The sequence below is a fragment of the Macaca fascicularis genome, chromosome 7 (assembly GCF_037993035.2).
Source record: "Macaca fascicularis isolate 582-1 chromosome 7, T2T-MFA8v1.1".
NCBI lineage: Eukaryota > Metazoa > Chordata > Mammalia > Primates > Cercopithecidae > Macaca > Macaca fascicularis.
The window spans coordinates 55,854,628-55,876,804 of NC_088381.1; the positions used below are offsets into that span (position 1 = coordinate 55,854,628).

Consider the following 22,177-nt stretch of genomic DNA (forward strand, 5'->3'; position numbering starts at 1 on the left):
AACTCCTGACCAAGTGATCCGCCCACCTCGGCCTCCCAAATTGCTGGGATTACAGGCATGAGCCACCGTGCCTGGCCAAAATGTCCATATAGCTTGTCTTGACATGTGATAATATTGCATAGCTTTTATTATAAAGTGGTGAGAAATAAGTTTTCTTTCCTATAAATATTTTTTTGATTGTGATTTCCATCTTCATCATAATTGTGACATACTTCCAAAAAAGAAAAACAGTCAACACTTCTCTCAAATGTACAATTTTTGTAATTATTATGCCTTCTGGTATGTATTTCTTAGCACATTTAATCCAGTAGTGTTCATCAATTAGAATTTTCTAAAAATAAAGACACTCAAACCTCCTAACACTCCCACCCTGAAGTAAGAATTTAAATGCACAAATTTAGAGTATTGTTGCCTCTGCTTAAAAGACCAGATCAGAGGCCGATGAAAGTCAGTTGTTGATTGTTGAGATATTTATGTCAGTTATTTTTCCCTAAAACGTTATATATAGTCACTAGTCCAGTAGCAATACCCCTAGCACCCAGATTATGTTTTCTAAATACTATTTCCCAGTATGGTGAACCAGTGCTTCATGGAGAAATTAGTGATTCCAGATCTGGGACTGGAAAATGTACACGATTTTACCAAAAATTACCAAGATTACCAAAAACAAGGGAGTTGTCAAGAGACCATCAGTCTTCTGTCTAAAGGTCTCAGGGCCAGGACCAGCTCATTAGCTTGAAAACTGGTAAATATTATCAATTCTTTAACCAGCCTTTCCTGTATGGAATGTATTTCAGCATAACCAAATCATTGATGAAGGAAAGTTTGTCTTTTGTTTGTAGAGACGGTCTCACTCTTTCCCGGGCTGGAGGGCAATGGCAGTTGGCTCTCTGCTGCCTGGAACTCCTGGGCTCAAGCACTCCTCCTGTCACACCCTCCTGAGTAGCTTGGGACTACAGGCTCACACCGTCATGCCTGCATAATTTTTAAATTTTTTGTAGAGATGAGATCTCCCTTTGTTGCACAGGCTGGTCTCCAACACATGGGCTCAAGCATTCTTCCCACTTTGACCTCCCAAAGTGCTGGTATTGCAGGTAGGAGCCACCATGCCTGCTGGAAAGTTTTTCTTTATAGAACTTTTATAGCTAAAAAATGAAGAAGGAATGGGTGAATTATAGTGTCACTATTTTACAGTCTCTAGTAAAATAAGCAATCTAGCCCACAATGAGCTGGTAACATTCCAGGAAAAGACAATTGGCTATCTTGTGCCTCCTGATAGAAGTACACATGACCTATGAAGCATTGTTGCCAAAAATTAAAAACCCAAATCTTATCAAGCCACTGGATCTAACATGTGATTTACAAGAACAGAAGGCAGAAGAACTTGTTAAATGATCCATGGAGATGCAGTCAACACAATGTGGGTACAGAGAAGTATACAAGTGACTTTATTTCATCAGATAGAGCACAAGCAGGAGGAAGGAGAGGGAACATATACTGTCACTCCTTGGTATAGATGTGGGATTGGTTCCAGGACCACCCATGTATACCCAAATGCACACATACTGAATTCCTACAGTCAGTCCTGCAGATGCATGAAAAATTCCTACAGTCAGTCCTGCAGATGCATGAAAAATCGTATTTGCAGTTTTCTGCATCCTGTGAATAATATATTTTCTGTCAGCATTTGGTTGAAAAAAATCGTTGTATAAGTGGACCCACACAACTCAAATTTATGTTTAAAGGTCAACTGTAGATTAAAACACTTGAGATCAACTGAATGCATTTATGAACTGCATTTTGATCCTGATTTGAACAAGCCAACTTAAAGTAGTTTGGAAATAATCAGTGACATTTGAATATTGACTATCTGATGTTAATAAATTGTGATTTTTTTTTTTTTGGTGTAAAGATTTTAAATCTATATCTTTTAGAGAAATGTACTGAAATGTATGCTGTTAAAATATATCTCAGTTTTGCTTCAAAATGATCTAATGGGGTTGACTGTAGAAGAAACCAAGAATCCGTTAAGTTATAGCTTAGTGATAGGCGTGTGGACATTCATGGTTTTGTTTTCTTTTGTTTGTGTTTGAAATTTTCTGTGATAAAAAAAATTTTTAATAAGTCTTACAACTCAGTAGTGTGTGATTGTTTTCCATATGTAATGAAAACTGATTTTCATTACTTTCTTGTAGCCTTACCCCTCGTGAATTCAACTCTTACGGAGCTCGAAGAGGTAATGATGCTGTAATGACAAGAGGCACTTTTGCAAATATCAAGCTTTTTAATAAGTTTATTGGAAAACCAGCTCCTAAAACAATTCATTTTCCGTCAGGACAGACGGTGAGGATGCACACAAAGTATTTAGACAATTCTAACTGGATCAAAATTTGTATTAAAGATTTTTGTGTTTGTTTTAATCTACAGCTAGATGTATTTGAGGCTGCAGAGCTGTACCAGAAAGAAGGTATCCCACTGATTATTTTAGCAGGAAAGAAATATGGTTCAGGAAACTCCAGAGACTGGGCTGCCAAAGGACCATATTTACTGGTATTGAATCTTAAAATTTATCATCTTAAGCTTCAAAGAGTTTTAAATGTTCCCTTTTGTCAGTAACATACTGTCAAAGTTTATTTGGATTTTTTATAGTTATTTGAACCTCATAGGTATAGAGGGTTTTGTTTGTTTCAGTGATCTTAGATAATACTTTGTACTCATCTCGTTAGTATCATTTTAATACTCTTGAGTTTGGTTAAACCTACATCAGTCTTATGTGAAGAAGTCAGCATAATAGAGGGAAAGGAAATTCTGTTTTAAACTGTTGTTTTATAAGTATACGTATTGATTTTTTTGTTGTTGTTGTTGTTTTTTTGGTTTTGAGACCGTGTCCTTGTCACCCAGACTGGAGTGAAGTGGCGCAATCACTGCTCTCTGCAGCCGTGACCTCCCAGGTGCAATCAGTTCTCCTGTGTCAGCCTCCCAAGTAGCTGGGACTACAACCATGAGTTACCACCCCTGGCCAATTTTTGTATTATTTGTAGAGATGGAATCTCCCTATTTTGCTCAGGCTGATCTTGAACTCCTAGGCTCAAGCGATCCTCCCGCTGTGGCCTCCCAACGTGCTGGGATTACAGGCTTGAGCCTCTGTGCCTGGCCCCCACTGTTAATTTTACTTGCCTCCTTTTGATTCAGTTTTCTCAGATTTGCCCCATTAGTGGGTAAAAGACTCTGAAGTAGTGGGCCAAGCTTCACCTTTTTTCCCCCTAAATAGGAGATTGTGGTGCCTGGCTGTCTGCCAGGAGGACATTTCTCCTGAGACTGTTTCCTTATTGCAGAGCAAATAGGCCATCTGCTGGGGGGAATAGTCATGTGACATGTGCTTTTTGCCATTTCATACTGACAAGTGCTTCTCTTTACAATTGTAGCTTTAAAAAGGCTGGCTGAAACACAGATATCATGTAGGCCTCATTCTTATTTTAATCTTTAATATCTCCTTTAAAATGTAAATACTCTGAGGGGCTATAGGAATAAACCAAAATCTCATCCTTCTAAGATACTAATTATAAGTATTATTATGAGTATTAATGATAGGTATAGGTTCTTTTTTATCCTGGAAAGTGTTTTAGTGTTTGTATTTGATGTTGAAAGCTTTCCTCATATGGCAGGTGATGCTTGGCCCTCCATTTGTTAGATATTAAAAAACTGATTACAAGCCGTGGATGAGGGCTGGGTTTTGTCAGTTACTGTGCCTTACTATAGGTGATTGGGTGATAAGCTACCTTTTTCATTGAGAGATTCTATATGTTCTTATCTGTATTTTCTCTGAGGCCATTCAGTGTCTTCAAGGAAAGAGACTCGTTCAGGATGTAGACATCTACTTAGTCTCCTGTTTCAGGGGTATTCTCAAGCCCCTATGCCCAGTGTTTGTCAGTCTAGAGAATGTATTCTCTTCCTTATTTCTGCTATAACAGAAAATGAGTAAAAAAATTTTTTAAAAAGAATATATTCTCAAGAGGGGTGATGGCACTCCCAAAGAACAGAAATTGGTTCTCAGGTGGTAAAAAAAAAAAAAATTTTTACTTTTTGCACGTGAAGTACAGATAAATATAGAGTACATAAAAAGATACACGGCATCTTAGTGGTGTTAAAATTTTGGAGAGAAAGGAGGTGAACAGGAAGACACAATTATGGGGGGGGAAGTCTTAAAAGACTCCTTAGGTAGACAGTGGAGAAAAAAGTTGAAAAACACAAGTCTAGAGCCTTTGGCTCATTTTTTTTTTCCAGAGAATAAACCTCTACTCTTGTGGAGTGGGGATTGAGCTGGATCTTACTGCTTTGTGTGGCCTTGTAACCTGTATCCACAAGTATTCTGAGAAGCTCATCCTCTGAATCTCAATCCTTTTCCTGGGGCTTGTGTTGCACATTAACTCAGACCTTGACTGGTATCACTCTCTAATTTCATTTTATCATTCTGTGGTTTCAACATTGTCTTCTAAATCAGTTACCTATCTCTGTTTTCTAAATATTTATAGAATTCTCTCATCCTATTCCCTTCGTTGCTATGGGCTTATACCCTCTTTATTATTGTTGTTACTTATATTTTTTGGAGACAGAGTCTCACTCTCTTGCCCAGGCTGGAATGCAGTGGCGTGATCTCCCTGCAACCTCCGTTTACCAACCTCAAGTGATTCTCCTGCCTCAGCCTCCTTAGTAGCTGAGATTACAGGTATACCACCATGCCCAGCTAATTTTTCTGTTTTTGGTAGAGATGGAGTTTCACCATGTTGGCCAGGCTGGTCTCAAACTCCTGACCTCAAGAGATCCGCCCACCTCGGCCTCCCATAGTGCTGGGATTATAGGCATGAACCACTGCATCCAGCCTGTTCTTGTTATTTTTTATTTTATTTTTTATTTTTTTTGTAGAGACAGGGTCTCTCTATATTGCCTAGGCTGGTCTCAAACTCCCATCCTCAAATAATCCTTCTGCCTCAGCCTCCAACGTACTGGGATTATAAGCATATAAGCCACTGTGTCTGGCCCCATATACCTTCTTTATTCCTTTATTTTAGTGGCATTTCAAGAGTGTTGAACACATATATTAGATCTGTCATGTTTAAATAGAAATCCTTCTGAGCCCTACTTTGGGGTCAAAGGAACCAGCCCATTTATAGAACTCTTATGATGTGGTAGGCAGCGGCAGTACTTAACCCTAGAGCAGCAGAAGGGGAGCCAGAATAATTTAGGGAGCTCCATAAAAATTCAGAAAAATAATCTATAAAAAGTTTCTGTAAATACTTTGATAGAATATTGATGCAGTATGAGGTATTAGACTAAAAGTATTTAGAGAAAGGCCAAAGTAGATTTTTACCCCCTTTAAATGCTCAGTAAATAACTTTCACAAGTGATTGGAGGAAATAAAATGCACATTTATTACAGGGTGTGAAAGCTGTTTTGGCCGAAAGTTATGAAAAAATACACAAAGATCATTTGATTGGAATTGGCATAGCTCCACTTCAGTTCCTTCCAGGAGAAAATGCAGATTCCTTGGGCCTCTCCGGTAGAGAAACATTTTCTTTAACATTTCCTGAAGAACTGTCTCCTGGAATTACATTGAATATACAGGTATCTCTAAAATTTTCAAATATATGATTATGCACTCAAATGTTTATGAATTGAATACGAATCAATTGCTGTAAATTATATAGTGAAGTCCCTTAATGCATGTTAAGTTGCCATTTAAGATGACTCCCTCCGCCATACTTAAATCTAGCTATGTTAATAGTTCAGGTTCTCTGAGGAAAAGTGGAAAGAACTGGATGCTTATACCAGAAAAAAGAACACATGGAGGGGAATCTTGACTTCCACTTAACAAGTGCCAGTTTCCTTTTCATGGTGGTCATGTCATTTTTTTGCTGTCCCGATCTAATTTTGACGGAGGCATACATACCACTCCAAAGAGAGGGCAAAGTTGAACGTTCAAAGTTAGAGCAAAACAGACTTTACAACTAAGAAAAAAGGGGAAAGAGTAGGAGTTATTGATTACATGCAATGAATATTTGGTGTAAAATGAATATGAATAGTGAGTATAACTTCCCCAATTAATAAGTCAAAATCTAAATGTAGCTATTTTTCTACTTAGCTATGAAGCCCATGATCAGGTATCTCAGGTGTTTTTCTTTTTTTTTTTTTTTTTTTTTTTTTTGAGACGGAGTCTCGCTGTGTCTCCCAGGCTGGAGTGCAGTGGCGCGATCTCGGCTCACTGCAAGCTCCGCCCCCTGGGTTCACGCCATTCTCCCGACTCAGCCTCCCAAGTAGCTGGGACTACAGGCGCCCGCTACCACGCCCGGCTAATTTTTTTGTATTTTTAGTAGAGACGGGGTTTCACCGTGTTAGCCAGGATAGTCTCGATCTCCTGACCTCGTGATCCACCCGCCTCGGCCTCCCAAAGTGCTGGGATTACAGGCTTGAGCCACCGCGCCCGGCCCTCAGGTGTTTTTCAAGCAGCAGAAAAGTTTCAGGCAATCAGAATATAAGAAATTAGAACCAGGATAAATCAGACAGAATATGTGGCAAGTATAGTCATTAAATATGAAGACAGATGGTCTTAACCACCAAGTAGCAGCTGGAAGATTTACTTGCTCACATGAGATGTTTTTGTTTCTTGAAAGACAAGCACTGGAAAAGTATTCAGCGTGATTGCTTCGTTTGAAGATGATGTGGAAATAACATTGTACAAACATGGAGGATTATTAAACTTTGTGGCACGAAAATTCTCATAGTATCTACTTACCATGGATACCTTTCATAACTGATAACTGCAAAGCCTTTTGTGCTGGACCCAGGAATCCTTACCATGGAGCTGCAGATAGTCCCAGTATACTCACTTATCTCATCCATGGATGTAAATGATGATGAATCAACATAGTAACTGAAATGAAATCTTCTTGATTTTAAATAATATACGAATGGTGCTATTAACATTGCTAAAATCAACGTGTGAAGTGTGTTGTGGAAGAGACCTGTAAGTATGGGGGGGGGCGATATTTTATCAGACCATTTTGTAAATAAAGGCAGAATTTGTGTTGAAGATTCTTATATGAGTAACCTTCCTGGAGTTGTTTAGTTTTGCACCAATAAAACTGTGTACTACTGTTTGTTGGTTTAAGAGTAGCAGATTGAAATACAAGAAGCCAGATTAGACTCTAAAATTGTGGTCATTGGAATCTCATTTATAAGTGGACCTTTTAAGTATATTAATTGCTCTTCAGAATTGAGCTGGACACATTTGGCATTCTTAGTTTGTCATATAATCAGGTTTATCCTTAGTCTAACTTCAAGGGATAGAACCTGCCCCAGGTCACAATCATTCTGTCCAGTCCAGCCAAGGTTCCCTCCACATACGAAGATGGACCATGGCAAAATACAACTGATTGTGTGGCACCATGTATTAGCAGTGGAAATACATATCACATATGACGCAGCCTTTAATGTTTCAGCAGTTTGCCACTGTGACTATCTGACAAGCCCCCGATGGCATTATATTAATTGGATTAGATTTTTTTGCTCACCTTATGTAATACTGTAACTTCCTATAACCTAATATTTTCGGTGTCATTAACCAAAATTTCACACTCATACTTGCTAAAAAGAATGTTATTTAATCATTAAACTCTGAACTGATTTCTTCTAGACATTTAAATTATCCACCCTCAATTATACGGGTACTCAACCCTATGCATTTTTTAAATGTTGCTATTTCTTCATTAAATTGATTTCCTGTCATTTTGAATCATTTATCACCTGCGATGCATGATTCTATTAATTTTGTTATGTTTTAACCAAAGCTGACTGTAAGGATAAAACACTTAAGTTGTTGCTGAGTACTATGTATCCTCAATATGCATGTCTGCCCATCACATCAAATGTTCTGTCAACAAGATGTTTGGCAATTTTTTAAAAAAAGGTTGGAAAATTAATTATAGAAGGTTCTATACCATTTCTTAATTAAGAAATTTAGCAGGCTAAAGGTTAATTGTAGCGATTTTTTTTTCACATAGAGATCTTTCTATGACTTAGTTACTGCAATTCAGAATTAGTTCACATTGCATAAATAATTACTTGTTTTAAGCAAAATGCTGAAACTACCAAACCAGTGGATGAAGACCACTGAGAACTTTGCACATAATCATACAATCTTTTGAAAATATTTTGCAAATATGTGTTTAGACAATAAGACGGACTAGAGTTTGACAAAATGATTTCCTTATTTAAATTTTGTATAAGTATTTTCTTCGACACTTTCAAATTATATTGTGTTCTTGATATATACTGTATATTTATTTGTCAGTGCATGTGTTTTTAATTTACATGAAAACATGAGTTAGGAGAAATTACAAGTTGAATGATGAAATGCCTGTATGTGCTCTGAAGAAATGGTAATTCCAGATTGTGCAGCAGGAAACAAATCTGTTTTGTTTTGTTTTTTGTTTTTTGAGACGGAGTCTTGCTCTGTCACCAGGCTGGAGTGCAATGGCATGATCTTGGCTCACTGCAACCTCCGCCTCCCGGGTTCAAGTGATTCTTCTGCCTCAGCCTCCTGAGTAGCTGGGACTACAAGCATGCGCTACCACGCCCAGCTAATTTTTGTAGTTTTAGTAGAGACGGGGTTTCACCATGTTGGCCAGATGATCTGAATCTCTTGACCTCGTGATCCACCCACCTCAACCTCCCAAAGTGCTGGGATTACAGTTGTGAGCCACCGCACCCGGCCTATATTGTTCTGAAAGCATACTCTATATATAGTTATGGGCGGAGGCACAGGCATCCTCAGCAGCTGATTCAGGAGATGATGGTAAAGCTAGCTAACTATGAATTAAACATTCACATATCCAGTCTACCTAGTCCAGTAATAATACAAGCAAATCTTGTATTTCAGGAACAAATCAAGGTTCTCTTAATTTTTTGGCTTATATACAATGAAGTTAAAACTTGATAAACATGGTTCCAAATTGAGGAGGAGAGTCGTGGATGTATGTTTTAATATGTATACCTTATAATTCTGCCTCTAGCCAAATGCTGTGTTTGCAAAATGTGGCATCTGTTTTTATTGTCTATATCTTCTTTTTTGACTATACCTGGATAATTTTGTGTTACCAAAAAAAATAAGGAAGTGTAATGTCAGACACACAAGAAAAGCAAATCAGTGTTGTAAGCTTAAAGTACAATTTCAAAGGTCATTACCAACAGCAGGGTTTTTTTTATACTTTAAAAACATTATGCTACATGTCATTGCCATTTTCATATTTTAGGGTTTTGCTACTCTTATACAATGGAATCAATGAAAATGTCATCCAGCCACTGAATTGCCATTATTATATCTAAAAAGTATCTAAGATGACAGTTGTCACTATTTTATCTCCATGCTGACATTTGAAAGAAGGTACTAGTATCCCTCTAGCCAGAGTGCTCAGGTTTTCATTGGTAATCAAACAACAGTTGTACTAAAGGAAAGTAAAGCTAGGACCTAAGTCAGAATCATAGTTGCCTGCATATATGGTAACAAGGTTGTGTTCATTTGCTTTCACAGTGATGAATGAGAGGATGAGGAGAAATTATTTGACATTTTTCTGTGGTTGAATAGAAGACACCTTTCTTTTGTCTTTAGGTTTAGGAGAAGATACTAAGATACTGGATGTTTACCCTATCTTAGTTTGATTGGAGTGATAAGAGAGAAGAAGAGGGTGGACTTTGGCTTTTTCAGTGTTTTTTTCCCCTAAAGGGTGATATTGCTGATGTTTCTATCAATTTTACACATAATATGTGGCTATGAAAACATAATCTCACTTAAGTAACAGACAAAGTAATCACTTTGTCTATCACTAAGTAATAGACAAAAATCATTGTCTATTATTTAAAGCCAACAAAACAGTGTAACAGTTTTAAGTTCAATAATGTTAAGTATTGTATAAAAATATATTGGAGGCGAAGTTCAGTTGATGACAATTGTGTATATGTTACTGATGCTGTAAATTATTTTTAATAAAGAAAATTGTATTATCACATTTGATTCTTGTTCTATTTTGTAGTACTTGGAAATAAAACAAAATGATGTAGGAAATGTGCTGCCATCCGGCTGGGCACAGTAGCTCATGCGTGTAATCCCAGCACTTTGGGAGGCCAAGGTGGGCAGATCACAAGGTCAGGAGATCAAGACCATCCTGGCCAACATGGTGAAACCCAGTCTCTACTAAAAATAAAAAAATTAGCCGGACATGGTGGCAGGTACCTGTAGTCCCAGCTACTTGGGAGGCTGAGGCAGGAGAATGGCGTAAACCTGGGAGGCAGAGTTTGCAGTGAGCGGAAATTGCGCCACAGCACTCCAGCCTCGGCAACAGAGTGGGACTCCGTCTCAGAAAAAAAAAAAAAAAAAACGAAATGTGCTGCCATCCAGATGCTATGTGTTCCTGTGCCTCTGTGCTACAGGAGCAGCGCAGGGCAGGAGGATGCCTGCTCTCTGTGCTGCCTGTTCATTAATGTTCATGAAGCAAGTCATTGGAAGCTGGGAGCCAGGATCCCAGGTGTATTTGTTCTCGCATTGTATAAAGAAATGCCTGAGACTGGGTAATTTATTTTAAAAAGAGGTTTAATTGGCTCATGGTTCTGCAGGATGTACAGGAAGCATGATGCTGGCATCTGCTCGGCTTCTGGGGAGGCCTCAGGAAACTTACAATCACGGTGGAAGATTAAGTGGGAGCAAGCACTTCACATGGCCAGAGCAAGAGGAGGAGAGGGACAGGGGAGGTTCCACACTTTTAAACAACCAGATGTCAGGAGAACTCACTATAGGGACAGCACCAAGGGGGATGGTGTTAAACCATAAGAAACTGCCCCCATAATCCAGTCACCTCCCACCAGGCCCCACCTCCAACACTGGGGATTACAATCCCACATGAGATTTAGGCGGGAACATTGATTCAAAAAGATGTATCCTTTCTTCCCACTATTAGCAACCTAAATGAGTAAGGTTTATTTATTAGAATTCAGTAATCATAAACCACAATTGGCACTTTATTGGAATTTTCTAAGGATTCCAATTTAGTATTCTAAGAATTTTGCATTACAAAGGCTAATACCAACATAGGCACAAGCTGATAGTTTGAATATCCGCCTGGGAGGAAATTTCCAGCTTCATCAGTGTAGCATTTAGTTGGTTTACAGTTTTCACTTGATGCTAATTTTGCTTTTTAATTACAAAGTAGCTTCAGCTTTACCATTTTGATTTGATGTATGTTATAAACCTGTGTTGTATACTTGAAAAATGCATTTATTGCAAAAGCAAATAATTCTCACAAAATTTGCTTGTATAACAACAAGTGTGGGCCAGGCGAGGTGGTTCACATCTATAGTTCCAACACTTTGGGAGGCCAAGGCAGGAGGCAGGAGGATCACTTGAAGTCAGGAATTTGACCCCACCCTGGGCAACATAGCAAGGCCCTGTCTCTTAATAATAACAATTAGCTTGGTGTGGTAGTGTGCACCTGTAGTCCCAGCTACTTAGGAGGCTGAGGCAGGAGGATTGCTTGAGCCTAGGTTGAGGCAGCAGCGAGCTATGATTTATGCCACTGCACTCCAGCCTGGGTGAGAGCAAGATCCTGTCTCTTAAATAAGTGTGTTGTCACTGTGAATGTTGTGTTTACGTGGTGGTAGTACTGAATTTTAAAGCATTTTTTTTTCAATATTTTCCATCTATTAATATCTGTATGGTCTGTGGCAGGGTCCCTTTTTATTACCAATATTGGTAATTTGTGTTTTCTTTTTTTTCCTTGATCAGTCTTTCTAAGGGGTTAGAAATTGAATTAATTTTTTAAAGAGCCAATTTTTTACATTGTTTTCTGGTTTTTTGTTTGGTTTTGGGTTTTTTTTTTTTGTTTTTTTTTTTTTGAGACGGAGTCTGGCTCTGTTGCCCAGTCTGAAGTGCAGTGGCACGATCTCGGCTTAACGCAACCTCCACCTCCCGGGTTCAAGCAATTCTCCTGCCTCAGCCTCCCGAGTAGCTGGGATTACAGGCATGTGCCACCATGCCCAGCTAATTTGTTTTATATTTTTGGTAGAGACGGGGTTTCCCCCTGTTGGCCAGGCTGGTCGCAAACTCCTGACCTCACGTGATCAGCCTGCCGCAGCCTCCCAAAGTGCTAGGATTACAGGCATGAGCCACCGTGCCCGGTTTGTTGTCTTTTATTGGTTTCTGCTCTTAAGTGTTTCCTGTTACTTATTTAATTTCCTCCTTTCCCCCAGCTTTGTTAACACTTTTCCTCCAATGTAAATGTAAATATTTAAATTTTCCTCTAAGCGCTGCTTTAGCTGTAGCCCACTGTGGAGACTAAAGCCAATTTTGAGCATTTTAAACAACTTGTAATATATAAAGGAAGTATCATAAAACTGCTGGGATATTTTATGGGACATTGTTTTATAATGTAAAATCATGTCTATACTCTCACTGCAAATTGTTCATTTTGTTTCACTCCAGTTTTTTTTTTTTTTTTTTTTTTTTATCACTGAGCTCTTTTTAAAAACAAAACAAAAAAAGCCTGGCCTCAATCAGTTCTCCCACCTCAGCCTCCCAGACTGCTGGGATTACAGGCATGAGCCACCATGACCAGCCACTGAGCTATGTTTGAGAGCCACTACGTAAAACTGCTCCAGTAGCCAACTGAAGAAACATTAATACAACGACATGACATTTTTTTCACCCCTAGAAACCAGTCTCACTATGTGGCCCAGGCTGACCTCGAACTCCAGGGCTCAAGCACTTTTCCTGCCTAAGCCTCCTGGAGTAGCTGGGACTATAGACTTGCAACATCACGCCCGGCTTAAAATGAGATATCTGGCCAGGCACGGTGGCTCACGCCTGTAATCTCAGCACTTTGGGATGCCGAGGCAGGCGGATCACGAGGTCAGTTCGAGACCAGCCTGGCCAACATAGTGAAACCCCGTATCTACTAAAAATACAAAAATTAGCTGGGTATGGTGGCATGTGCCTGTAGTCCTAGCTACTTGGGAGGCTGAGGCGGGAGAATCGCTTGAACCCAGGAGGTGGTGGTTGCAGTGAGCTGGGACCACACCATTGTACTCCAGGCTGGGTGACAGAGCAAAACTCCGTCTCAAAAAAAAAAAAGACAACACATCTTGTCTTACGTTGGTGGAACTTTAAAAAATCATGATATCCAGCCAGGCGCGGTGGCTCACGCCTGTAATCCCAGCACTTTGGGAGGCCAAGGCGGGCAGATCACGAGGTCAGGAGATTGAGACCATCCTGGCTAACACCGTGAAACCCCGTCTCTACTTAAAAAAAAAAAAAAAAAAAAAAAAAAAATACAAAAAATTAGCCGGGTGTGGTGGCGGGCGCCTGTAGTCCCAGCTACTCAGGAGGCTGAGAGGCAGGAGAATGGCGTAAACCCGGGAGACGGAGCTTGCAGTGAGCCAAGATGGCGCCACTGCACTCCAGCCTTGGCAACAGTGCAAGACTCCGTCTCCAAAAAAAAAAAAAAAAAAAAAAAAATCATGATATCCAATGTTGGCATTATTGAGAGGAAAACATGATTTGGCAACATGTATTAAGAGGCTTAGACCGGGTGCAGTGGCTCACGCCCGTAATCCCAACACTTTGCTAGGCTGAGGTGGGAGGATTGCTTAACCCAGGAGTTCAAGACCAGCCTGGGAAACATGGCGAAACCCCTCTCTACAAAAAAGGAGCGGGGCGTAGTGATGCGCGCCTATAGTCCCAGCTACTCGGGAGGCTGAGGCAGGCGGATCCCTTGAGCACAGGAGGCAGAGGCTGCAGTGAGCTGAGATAGTGCCACTGCACTCCTGAGCAACAGATTGAGACCCTGTCTCAAAATAAATAAATAAAAAGGCCTTAAAAGTGTTTATTATCTTATTCCTAGTAATATGATGCTGAGCAGTTTAAACACATAAAGTGCACGAAAGATTTATGTATGAGGATATTCTTTAAAACAAGGAAATGGTCACTTAAAGTGAAAAAGGCAATTTCCAAAGTACATTTTTTTTTTCTTTTTTGAGACGGAGTCTTGCTCTGTTGTCCAGGCTGGAGTGCAGTGGTGCAATCTCGGCTCACTGCAAACTCCACCTCCCAGGTTCAAGCGATTCTCCTACCTCAGCCTCCTAGGAGCTGGGATTACAGGGGTCTGCCACCATGCACGGCTAATTTTTGTCTTTTTAGTAGAGATGGGGTTTCACCATGTTGTCCAGGCGGGTCTCAAACTCCTGAACTCAAGTAATCCACCTCCATCAGCCTCCCCAAATGCTCGGATTACAGGCGTGAGCCACTGCACCCTACCAAATACAATATTTCAAAAGAATTCACAGAGTGGAAACAGGCACATACCAAAGAGGCAGTTGTGGATCCAGTAGCCCTGCCTCCAATTCTCACAATTTACAGATTCAATCTTAATTCCCATTCCCTCATCCCAAGAGAAGTAGAAAAATACCAATATAGCTGGAATAATGTCAGGTGGAAATAACTCAGAAGCCACTCAAGGGAAAAGGCATGCAGAGGGGCCTAAGGGAGCCAGTAGGATTCCAATTCTGGTTACAGAAAAATCCAAGTCAAAATTACTCTGACAATCTAAAGGAATGAGATATTAATTATGTTCCCCTGGGGTTGTGAAAAACAGCCCTGCCTTTTGGAGATTAGAAGTGAAGCAGGTGCCGGGCACGGTGGCTCAAGCCTGTAATTCCAGCACTTTGGGAGGCCGAGACGGGAGGATCACGAGGTCAGGAGATCGAGACCATCCTGGCTAACACGGTGAAACCCCGTCTCTACTAAAAAAATACAAAAAACTAGCCGGGCGTGGTGGCGGGCGCCTGTAGTCCCAGCTACTTGGGAGGCTGAGGCGAGAATGGCGTGAACCCGGGAGGCGGAGCTTGCAGTGAGCTGAGATCCGGCCACTGCACTCCAGCCTGGGTGACAGAGCGAGACTCTGTCTAAAAAAAAAAAAAAAAGGAAGTGAAGCAGGTAAGAACCGTATCTAAAGCAGGAGAAGAAGCCTCCCTCAGTAGGTGGTTGATAGGGGTTTGAGAATCATCCAAGTTAATCAGGGTGACTATAGATAATCCGAGTGTGTTATATCCTGACAGAAAGCAGGGTGGATGTGCCTTGGCAAAAACAAAATAGAGACCAAGTTGCAGGCATGAGTGGACCAGTGCCCATGACTCTCTTCCAGTAGCCTACAGTAGATAAGAGTGCTCTGACTTACCCGAGAAGTCCTGCTTGGCTGGAGAAGGGCATCAAGCTATTTATCAGTGCCTCATGCCCTTGACAGTTAAGATCATGAGAGGTTTATTTTAGAGAAAACAAACTTGACAGGGGCGTCTGCCCAAGTTAGGTCAGAGGCACACTCTTACAGACTAAGTAAGTTTTTAAGGATTCGGGGTGGGAGAGTTTATCAGAGGCTTGGATTGCTTCTGCATCTCTTTGTTGCGCTTATCTGGGAGGGAGAGTTGTGTGTCTGTTCCCATACATCTTTCTGCAGCTGCAGGCATACCTACCCCCGAGTCTAATTTTTGTATTTTTAGTAGAGAGGGGGTTTCACATGTTGGCCAGGCTGGTCTCGAGCTCCTGACCTCAGGTGATCCTCCCGCCTCGGCCTCCCAAATTGCTGGGATTACAGGCGTGAGCCACCTGCGCCCTGCCTAAACTGTTCGGGTTCTAACATTCCAGCATCTCCCTGCGGAACGCAGCCAGGCCTTACTCAGGCCTTCCAAACAGGACTCTTGCAGTTCCTGGGGCTGGTCTAGGGTCGTCTCCCTGGGGCCACGTTTTCTAAACGTATCACTTCCAGGATACGTGCCTCCAACAGAAGGAGGGAAGGCTAGGAAACAAAAACGTGGATGCGGGTGAGGAGCCGTCAGGGTTACAGCCACGACAACCTGGACCCTGGGGAACTCGGAGGTGCCACTCAAGAGCCGAAAGCCTGCCCACTCGGGGTGGGGCGGCAACCCGGAGAGCCAATCAGGAATAAGGAGTCCGATTCATGAAAATGTAGCCGAATTCTGACTGGGATACTCACTGTGAGAAGGCGGGGCAGAGTTGCAGAAAGTCAACGGAAGTCGGATCTCTGAATTTCTGTTCTGTTCTGTAGCAGCCTCCTAGGCGGGGCCAGGAAAAAAATCCCGGTCTCCCGGCCTCGCCCCGCCTTCCAATAGTCTGCGCTGACTGGGCGGCGAGGGACGAGGGGGAGCCAATCAGAAGTCAGGACTCGCGGGGCTTGGAGGAGGGGCGCGGGGGCTGCGGCCTCTGCGGACCCTGCGGACCCTGGTGTACCTCCTGGCCACAGTGCCCGGCCGAGGCCGCAATACCCGGCTGCTGGAGAGCGGGATCCACCCCAGGACGTCGGGTCGCTGCGGGTGAGCCAAGGAGGGGAAAGCAGAGACGAGCCCCGCGTCCCCGCTGCGGGAGTCGGGGGCGTCCCCGAGGGCAGGGAGTCTCGCTGCGAGTGTGGAGCTGCGAGTCCTACGCCTCAGGCTCCTCCAGTCCGCGCTACCCTCAGCTCGCTGCGTGCGTGATGGGCAAGTCACCCTTCTCCCCGGACCTCACCTGTAACCTAGGAGGGCTGAGCTGGGCCCCCAGAATGAAAGCGTGGCACCCGAGAAGCTGTCGAGGGCAGCCCTCCCAGGTCTGTGTGGGGTCGCTGGCCGAGGACTGTGCCGGCGCCTGGCAGGTGTCTACTGGGAGCAGTCTCTGAGCTCCACTGGACCTCACTGATAACGCTGCGAACCTGACTCGTGCGCCCTCCTCCTCTCTTTTCCTGCCTCTTGGTTCAGCAGCCCCTCCACAGCCCGCTCACCCACCACTCTTTCCCCTTCACCCACCAGGAAGACCCTTAAAAGCACCTAGTAGTGTATTGTTGTCTTTGAAAAACTACAGATGCTAGATTCCCCACCTTTCTGTTTCATGATCCCCTTGGGTGTGAACTGCCCCATGGGTCTGTGGAGTGAAGGTCACCCTTGGTTCACCATTTAACATTAAATAAGGGACTAGCCTAGGGGCTGAGAATACAGACATTGACTGGGTATAATCCCTTGGAAGGACGCAGCAAAAAGGAATGTAGGAGAAGAAAGGTAGAGTTGGAAGACATGCTAAGGTTGAATTTACTAGACTTTGTTACACGTTGGGAGTGAGGGACAGGAAAGAATCAATAATGACTCCAGTTTCTTGTCTGGTATACTTTGCACAAAGTACAGAGCTTAAGGTCCAGCCCCCGCTGGCTGTAGGACAAAGGTGGTGAGAGTCTGGCGCAGATCCTGGAGTTGGAAATCACACTTGCTTCCTGCGGGCTTTTTCAGAAGCTAAAATACTGTTGGCCGGATATATAGAGCAACAACCTATAGTACCTGAATTCCTCCTCTCCTTTTGAATGAAGTTGGAAAAAAAGTTAATAATTTTTAAAAATGTGTGAGTGGGCAACATAGCGAGACACTGTCTCTAAAAAAATAAAAATAATAAAATAAAATTAAAAAGACAGGCATGATGGCTTGCACCTGTAATCCCAGCACTTTGGGAGACCAGGGTAGGAGGATTGCTTGAGCCCAGAAGTTCGAGATCAATCTGGGCAACATAGTGGGGCCCTGTCTTTACAAAAAGTAAAAAAAAAAAAAATAAAAACAAAAACAAAAAACAAAAACAAAAACAAAAAAAAACCCAGGCGTAGTGGCACCTGCCTACAGTCCCAGCTACTTGGGAAGCTCAGGTGGGAGGATCCCTTGAGCCCAGGAGTTGGAAGCTGCAGTAAGCAGTGATTGCACCACTACTCCAGACTGGGTGACAGGGTGAGACCTTGTCTCAAAAAAAAGAGAATTCCTCTCCATACATAGGAGACATTTGATTAAGATGGACATGTCTGATAAACGTATTTTTTTCTTTGTTTTTCTTTACTTTCAGGAGTTGATCTGTGCCATTAGTTCTATGATTTGGAGCCCTTGTATAAAGAAAAAAGGCAAACTTAAAAGAACTTTAGCGGCATAGAATACTAGATCTAGGGCCAGGCGCCATGGCTCACGCCTATAATCCCAGCACTTTGGGAGGCCGAGTCGAGTGGATCACGAGGTCAGGAGATCAAGACCATCCTGGCTAACACAGTGAAACCCCATCTCTACTAAAAATACAAAAAATTAGCCGGGTGTGGTGGTGGGCGCCTGTAGTCCCAGATACTCGGGAGGCTGAGGCAGGAGAATGGCGTGAACCCGGGAGGCAGAGCTTGCAGTGAGCCCAGATCGTACCACTGCACTCCAGCATGGGCAACAGAGCAGGACTCCGTCTCAAAAAAAAAAAAAAAAAAGAATACTAGAGCTAGAGGAGACTTTTAGTAATAATCTAGTCCAACTCTGTTTTAGAGGAGAACATGACTAGTCCAGAGTTTCAGAGGTTAGGTAGCAGAGCTGGGACTAAAATATGTCCTATTTCTCCCAGCACAACTTTTTATTACATCAGTCGCTTTGGATGGCCAGAGCTAACAACCTTGCTTTATATGGCTATGGAAAACAGGGCTCTCCTAAAAGGAGCTTAACAAGTCAAAGATTGTATGGGAACATCTGGACTAAAAAGGAGATTGGCCTTCACCAGTTTCCTCTAAGGTTCCTTCCAACTTTAGGAACTTATCATTCATTTCAAATTCAGAATTGTTCTGACATCTCTCACACTTTGGGAGTTGAAAATGACTCCAGGAGTTCATCTTGGAGTTAATGCTTCAGTTCATATTACATTTTGAATACTTACCTTATACCAGTTTACCTATCTCCAGAAGGAATGTTAAAATTCCTTGTAAAGTTTTAAGCCTAAATACAGGGTGACAGGATGTGTTGGTTCCCAGAAGTTTCAAGTGCAAAGATTGTTTTGAAACTCCATTTAGGCTTTGTCACAATATTTTCAGTGAACAAAATCTGAATGGCCTAACTTGCTTCTGAAAGCAAATGCCTGGTTAGAAAGTAAACAGGAAACATGATTGTCAAGAATGCATTAACTTGCAGTAACAGGTGATGGAAACCGACCAGTGGCACAAGCTATGCAAGTTAAGAGGCTGGAGCAATCACTTTGGGTAGGAGGATCAGGGAAGGCCATGGAGGGGGGTAGGGGGTGGTTAGTGTTTGAGGTTTACCTTTCCCTCCCTCCCTCCCTCCCTCCCTCCCTCCCTCCCTCCCTCCCTCCCTCCCTCCCTCCCTTCCTTCCTTCCTTCCTTCCTTCCTTCCTTCCTTCCTTCCTTCCTTCCTTCCTTCCTTCCTTCCTTCCTTCTCTTTTCTTTCTTCTTTCTCTTTCTCTTCTCTCTTTTCTTTTCTTTCTTTTTGACAGAGTTTTGCTCTTTCCCTTAGGCTGGAGTGAAGTGATGCGGTCTCATCTCACTGCAACCTCCACCCCTCTGGGTTCCAGTGATTCTCCTGCCTCAGCCTCCTGAGTAGCTGGGATTATAGGCGCCAGCCACCACACCCAGCTGATTTTTATTTTATTTTTATATTTTTTTTATTTTTAGTAGAGATGGGGTTTCATCATGTTGGCCAGGCTGGTCTTGAACTCCTGACCTCAGGTGATCCACCCACCTCAGCCTCCCAAAGTGCTGGGATTATAGGCGTCAGCCACTGTCTCTACCTACCCTTATTTTAACTTGAGTCATCAGGCTATAGTCCTGGGATTGAGGCAGGGAGGGGGTCATATAGGAGATTTCTGGTGTGTCTTCCTGAATGTTATCCCCTTTCCCTCACTGGAGTTAGGTGGGTTTTTGCTGTGACAGAGCCAAGTAAATTAGGCATTAACAGGCATATGGTCTGATTTTTGGAGTTCCAAGAAAGTCCTAAGATCCACCTCCCTTTTCCTAGCCAGTTTCTCAGAAGGGCTCTTTCTTTTTTAAAGGTAAATTTTACATTCAGTGATATTCACAGATCTTACTAGTTTACTTAGGTTTTAAGTTTTGACAAATATAAGCCGTGTAACCAAAGACTAATCAAGATGTAGAACACTTGCCTTTCAGAAAGTTCTCTCATGCCCCTTCCCTGTCAGAAGCAACACATCTTCCACTTTCCAGAAAAGCTAACTGTTCATGAGATTCTTTATTTTTTTTCAATAGAGAAGGGGGTCTCATTATGTTGCCCTGACTAGTTTCGAACTCCTGGCCTTGAGTGATTCTCCCACCTTGGCCTCCCAAAGTTCTGGCTGGGATTACAGGTAGGAGCCACTGTGCCCAGCCCATATGATTGTTTTTATATAATACTGTATCCCCTGAACAGCAATCAAAACATACCCTAAAATGCAGCTCACTCTCACGATGTTATCAATTATTTACAACTTAGTATGAAAGAAGGATTAGAATAATACTATTTTGGGAAAACAACATGAGATCGTAACAACCTTAAATATTTGGTTCCTGAAGGATGTTCAGAAGCCCTACATTGTCTTTCATATGTAGCTAGATGCTCAGGAAATATACCAGCTATGAGTAGCAGAGGGTGGAATTACCAAGTAAAAGAAAACAGTCTCCTGCCTCCCCCATGTATCCAAATCATACTTAAAAATTCAAGGCCCAGCATAGTGCTCATGCCTGTAATCCCAGCACTTTGGGATTACAAAACTGAGGCAGGCAGATCACTTAAGCCCAGAAATTAAAGACCAGCCTGTCCAACATGGTGAAAACCTGTCTCTGTAAAAAATACAAAAAATTAGCCTGATATGGTGGCTTCTGTAGTCCTAGCCACCCAGGAGGCAGAGGTTCATTGGAGGCTGAGGTTCAGGATCACTGAGCTTGGTGGTTGAAGCTACAGTGAGTTGTAATCACGCTGTTGCACTCTAGCCTGGGTGATAGAGCGAGACCCTGTCTCAAAAAAAAAAAAAAAAAAAAAAAAAATCAATTCCGGCCGGGTCCAGTGGCTCACCCTGTAATCCCAGAACTTTGGGAGGTGTAAGTGGGAGGATCACTTGGGGCCAGGAGTTTGAGACCAACCTGGGCAACAAAGTGAGACCCCCATCTCTATCTTTAAAAGTAAAAGTTCAAATCTATCTTCTCAAGAATGTCTTCCCTTAGGCTGTAGTAATTTCTCTCCCTCTCAGCTTCTGTCACAGTTTTGGCAGATATTAATTTTATAGGTCACAAACTCAAATGTAACTTTATTTTTTGCAATTGACCTTAATTTTAATTTTAAGCCGCTATTCCTCTCAGCAGTGGAAAACATATTCTTTACAATTTAAGGTAATCTCAGTCACTTCAGTGTTGATTCAGTCATTTCAGGTTAATACTTACAGTTAATACAGGGTTTTCTTTGGCTCTCTGGCCCCATCTCCTCTAGTGACTCACACAATACTTAGCTCATCAGTCTATGTTTTTCTATTTGAAATATGCATAATAAATTAAATGATGATCCTTATAATTTAGCAAAACTGTGACTATAAAAGATCACTGTATTTGAATTTATTGTTAAACCTAAGATGGTAGGAATATAGTCAAAAGGACATCATCATGGATTAGAAGTCTGGAGAGCTGAATTCTCTTTTTTTTTTTTGAGATGGAGTCTCACCCTGTTGCCCAGGCTGGTGTGTAGTGGTGCAATCTTGGCTCACTGCGGACTTGACCTCCCGCGTTCAAGTGATTCTCCTGCCTCAGCCTCCTGAGTAGTTGGGATTACAGGCGCCCACCACGACGCCCGGCTGATTTTTGTGTTATTAGTAGAGATGGGGTTTCACCATGTTGGCCAGGCTGGTCTCAAACTCCTGAGCTCAGGTGATCTGCCTGCCTCTGCCTCCCAAAGTGCTGGGATTATAGCCTTCAGCCACCAGGTCTAGCCCGAGAGCTGAATTCTTACTTAATATGTAACTTTGGGCAAGTCACTTAACCTCTCAGAACCAAAATTTCCCCTATAAAATTAATGGGGGAGGAGGAGGGATTGGATGAGGTGATACCAAGGTGCTTTCCTGATCTGTGTTTGGGAGGTAAGTTTAAAAATAATTTGTCCTATAAGAATTTGTTTGCACTTGCCAAAACATCTACTTCTTGACCTTATTCACTGATTTGATATTTTTTAACTTTATGAGTAAAACTTAACAATCAAAAGAAGTACAGAATCAGTAAAAACATTGTTGGTCTGTCTTGAGAAAAATCATTTAAATAAATATATTCATCCT

At 42.1% G+C, this 22,177-nt stretch overlaps 2 protein-coding genes across 7 annotated transcripts in view; both read left to right on the forward strand.

The window, feature by feature from the left end:
• IREB2 (iron responsive element binding protein 2) overlaps positions 1-10,061 on the forward strand; it is a 64,117-nt gene extending 54,056 nt beyond the window's left edge. The window contains exons 19-22 of the mRNA XM_005560209.4: positions 2,196-2,343; positions 2,428-2,550; positions 5,437-5,622; positions 6,669-10,061. Coding sequence (XP_005560266.1) covers positions 2,196-2,343; positions 2,428-2,550; positions 5,437-5,622; positions 6,669-6,779 — 568 coding nt within the window. The 3' untranslated portion in view covers positions 6,780-10,061. The remainder of the gene's footprint in view (positions 1-2,195; positions 2,344-2,427; positions 2,551-5,436; positions 5,623-6,668) is intronic.
• Positions 10,062-16,279: 6,218 nt separating this feature from the next.
• The window catches only part of HYKK (hydroxylysine kinase), a 32,589-nt gene continuing 26,691 nt past the window's right edge, over positions 16,280-22,177 (forward strand). For 4 of the 6 annotated variants that reach the window (XR_278938.5, XM_045395876.3, XM_065548264.2 and 1 more), the window contains exon 1: positions 16,280-16,425. The gene's annotated coding sequence lies outside the window, so the exon portion shown is untranslated. Of the gene's footprint in view, positions 16,695-22,177 lie in introns of all 6 variants that reach the window. The other 2 variants (XR_012415238.1, XM_005560211.5) reach the window with 1 other exon arrangement.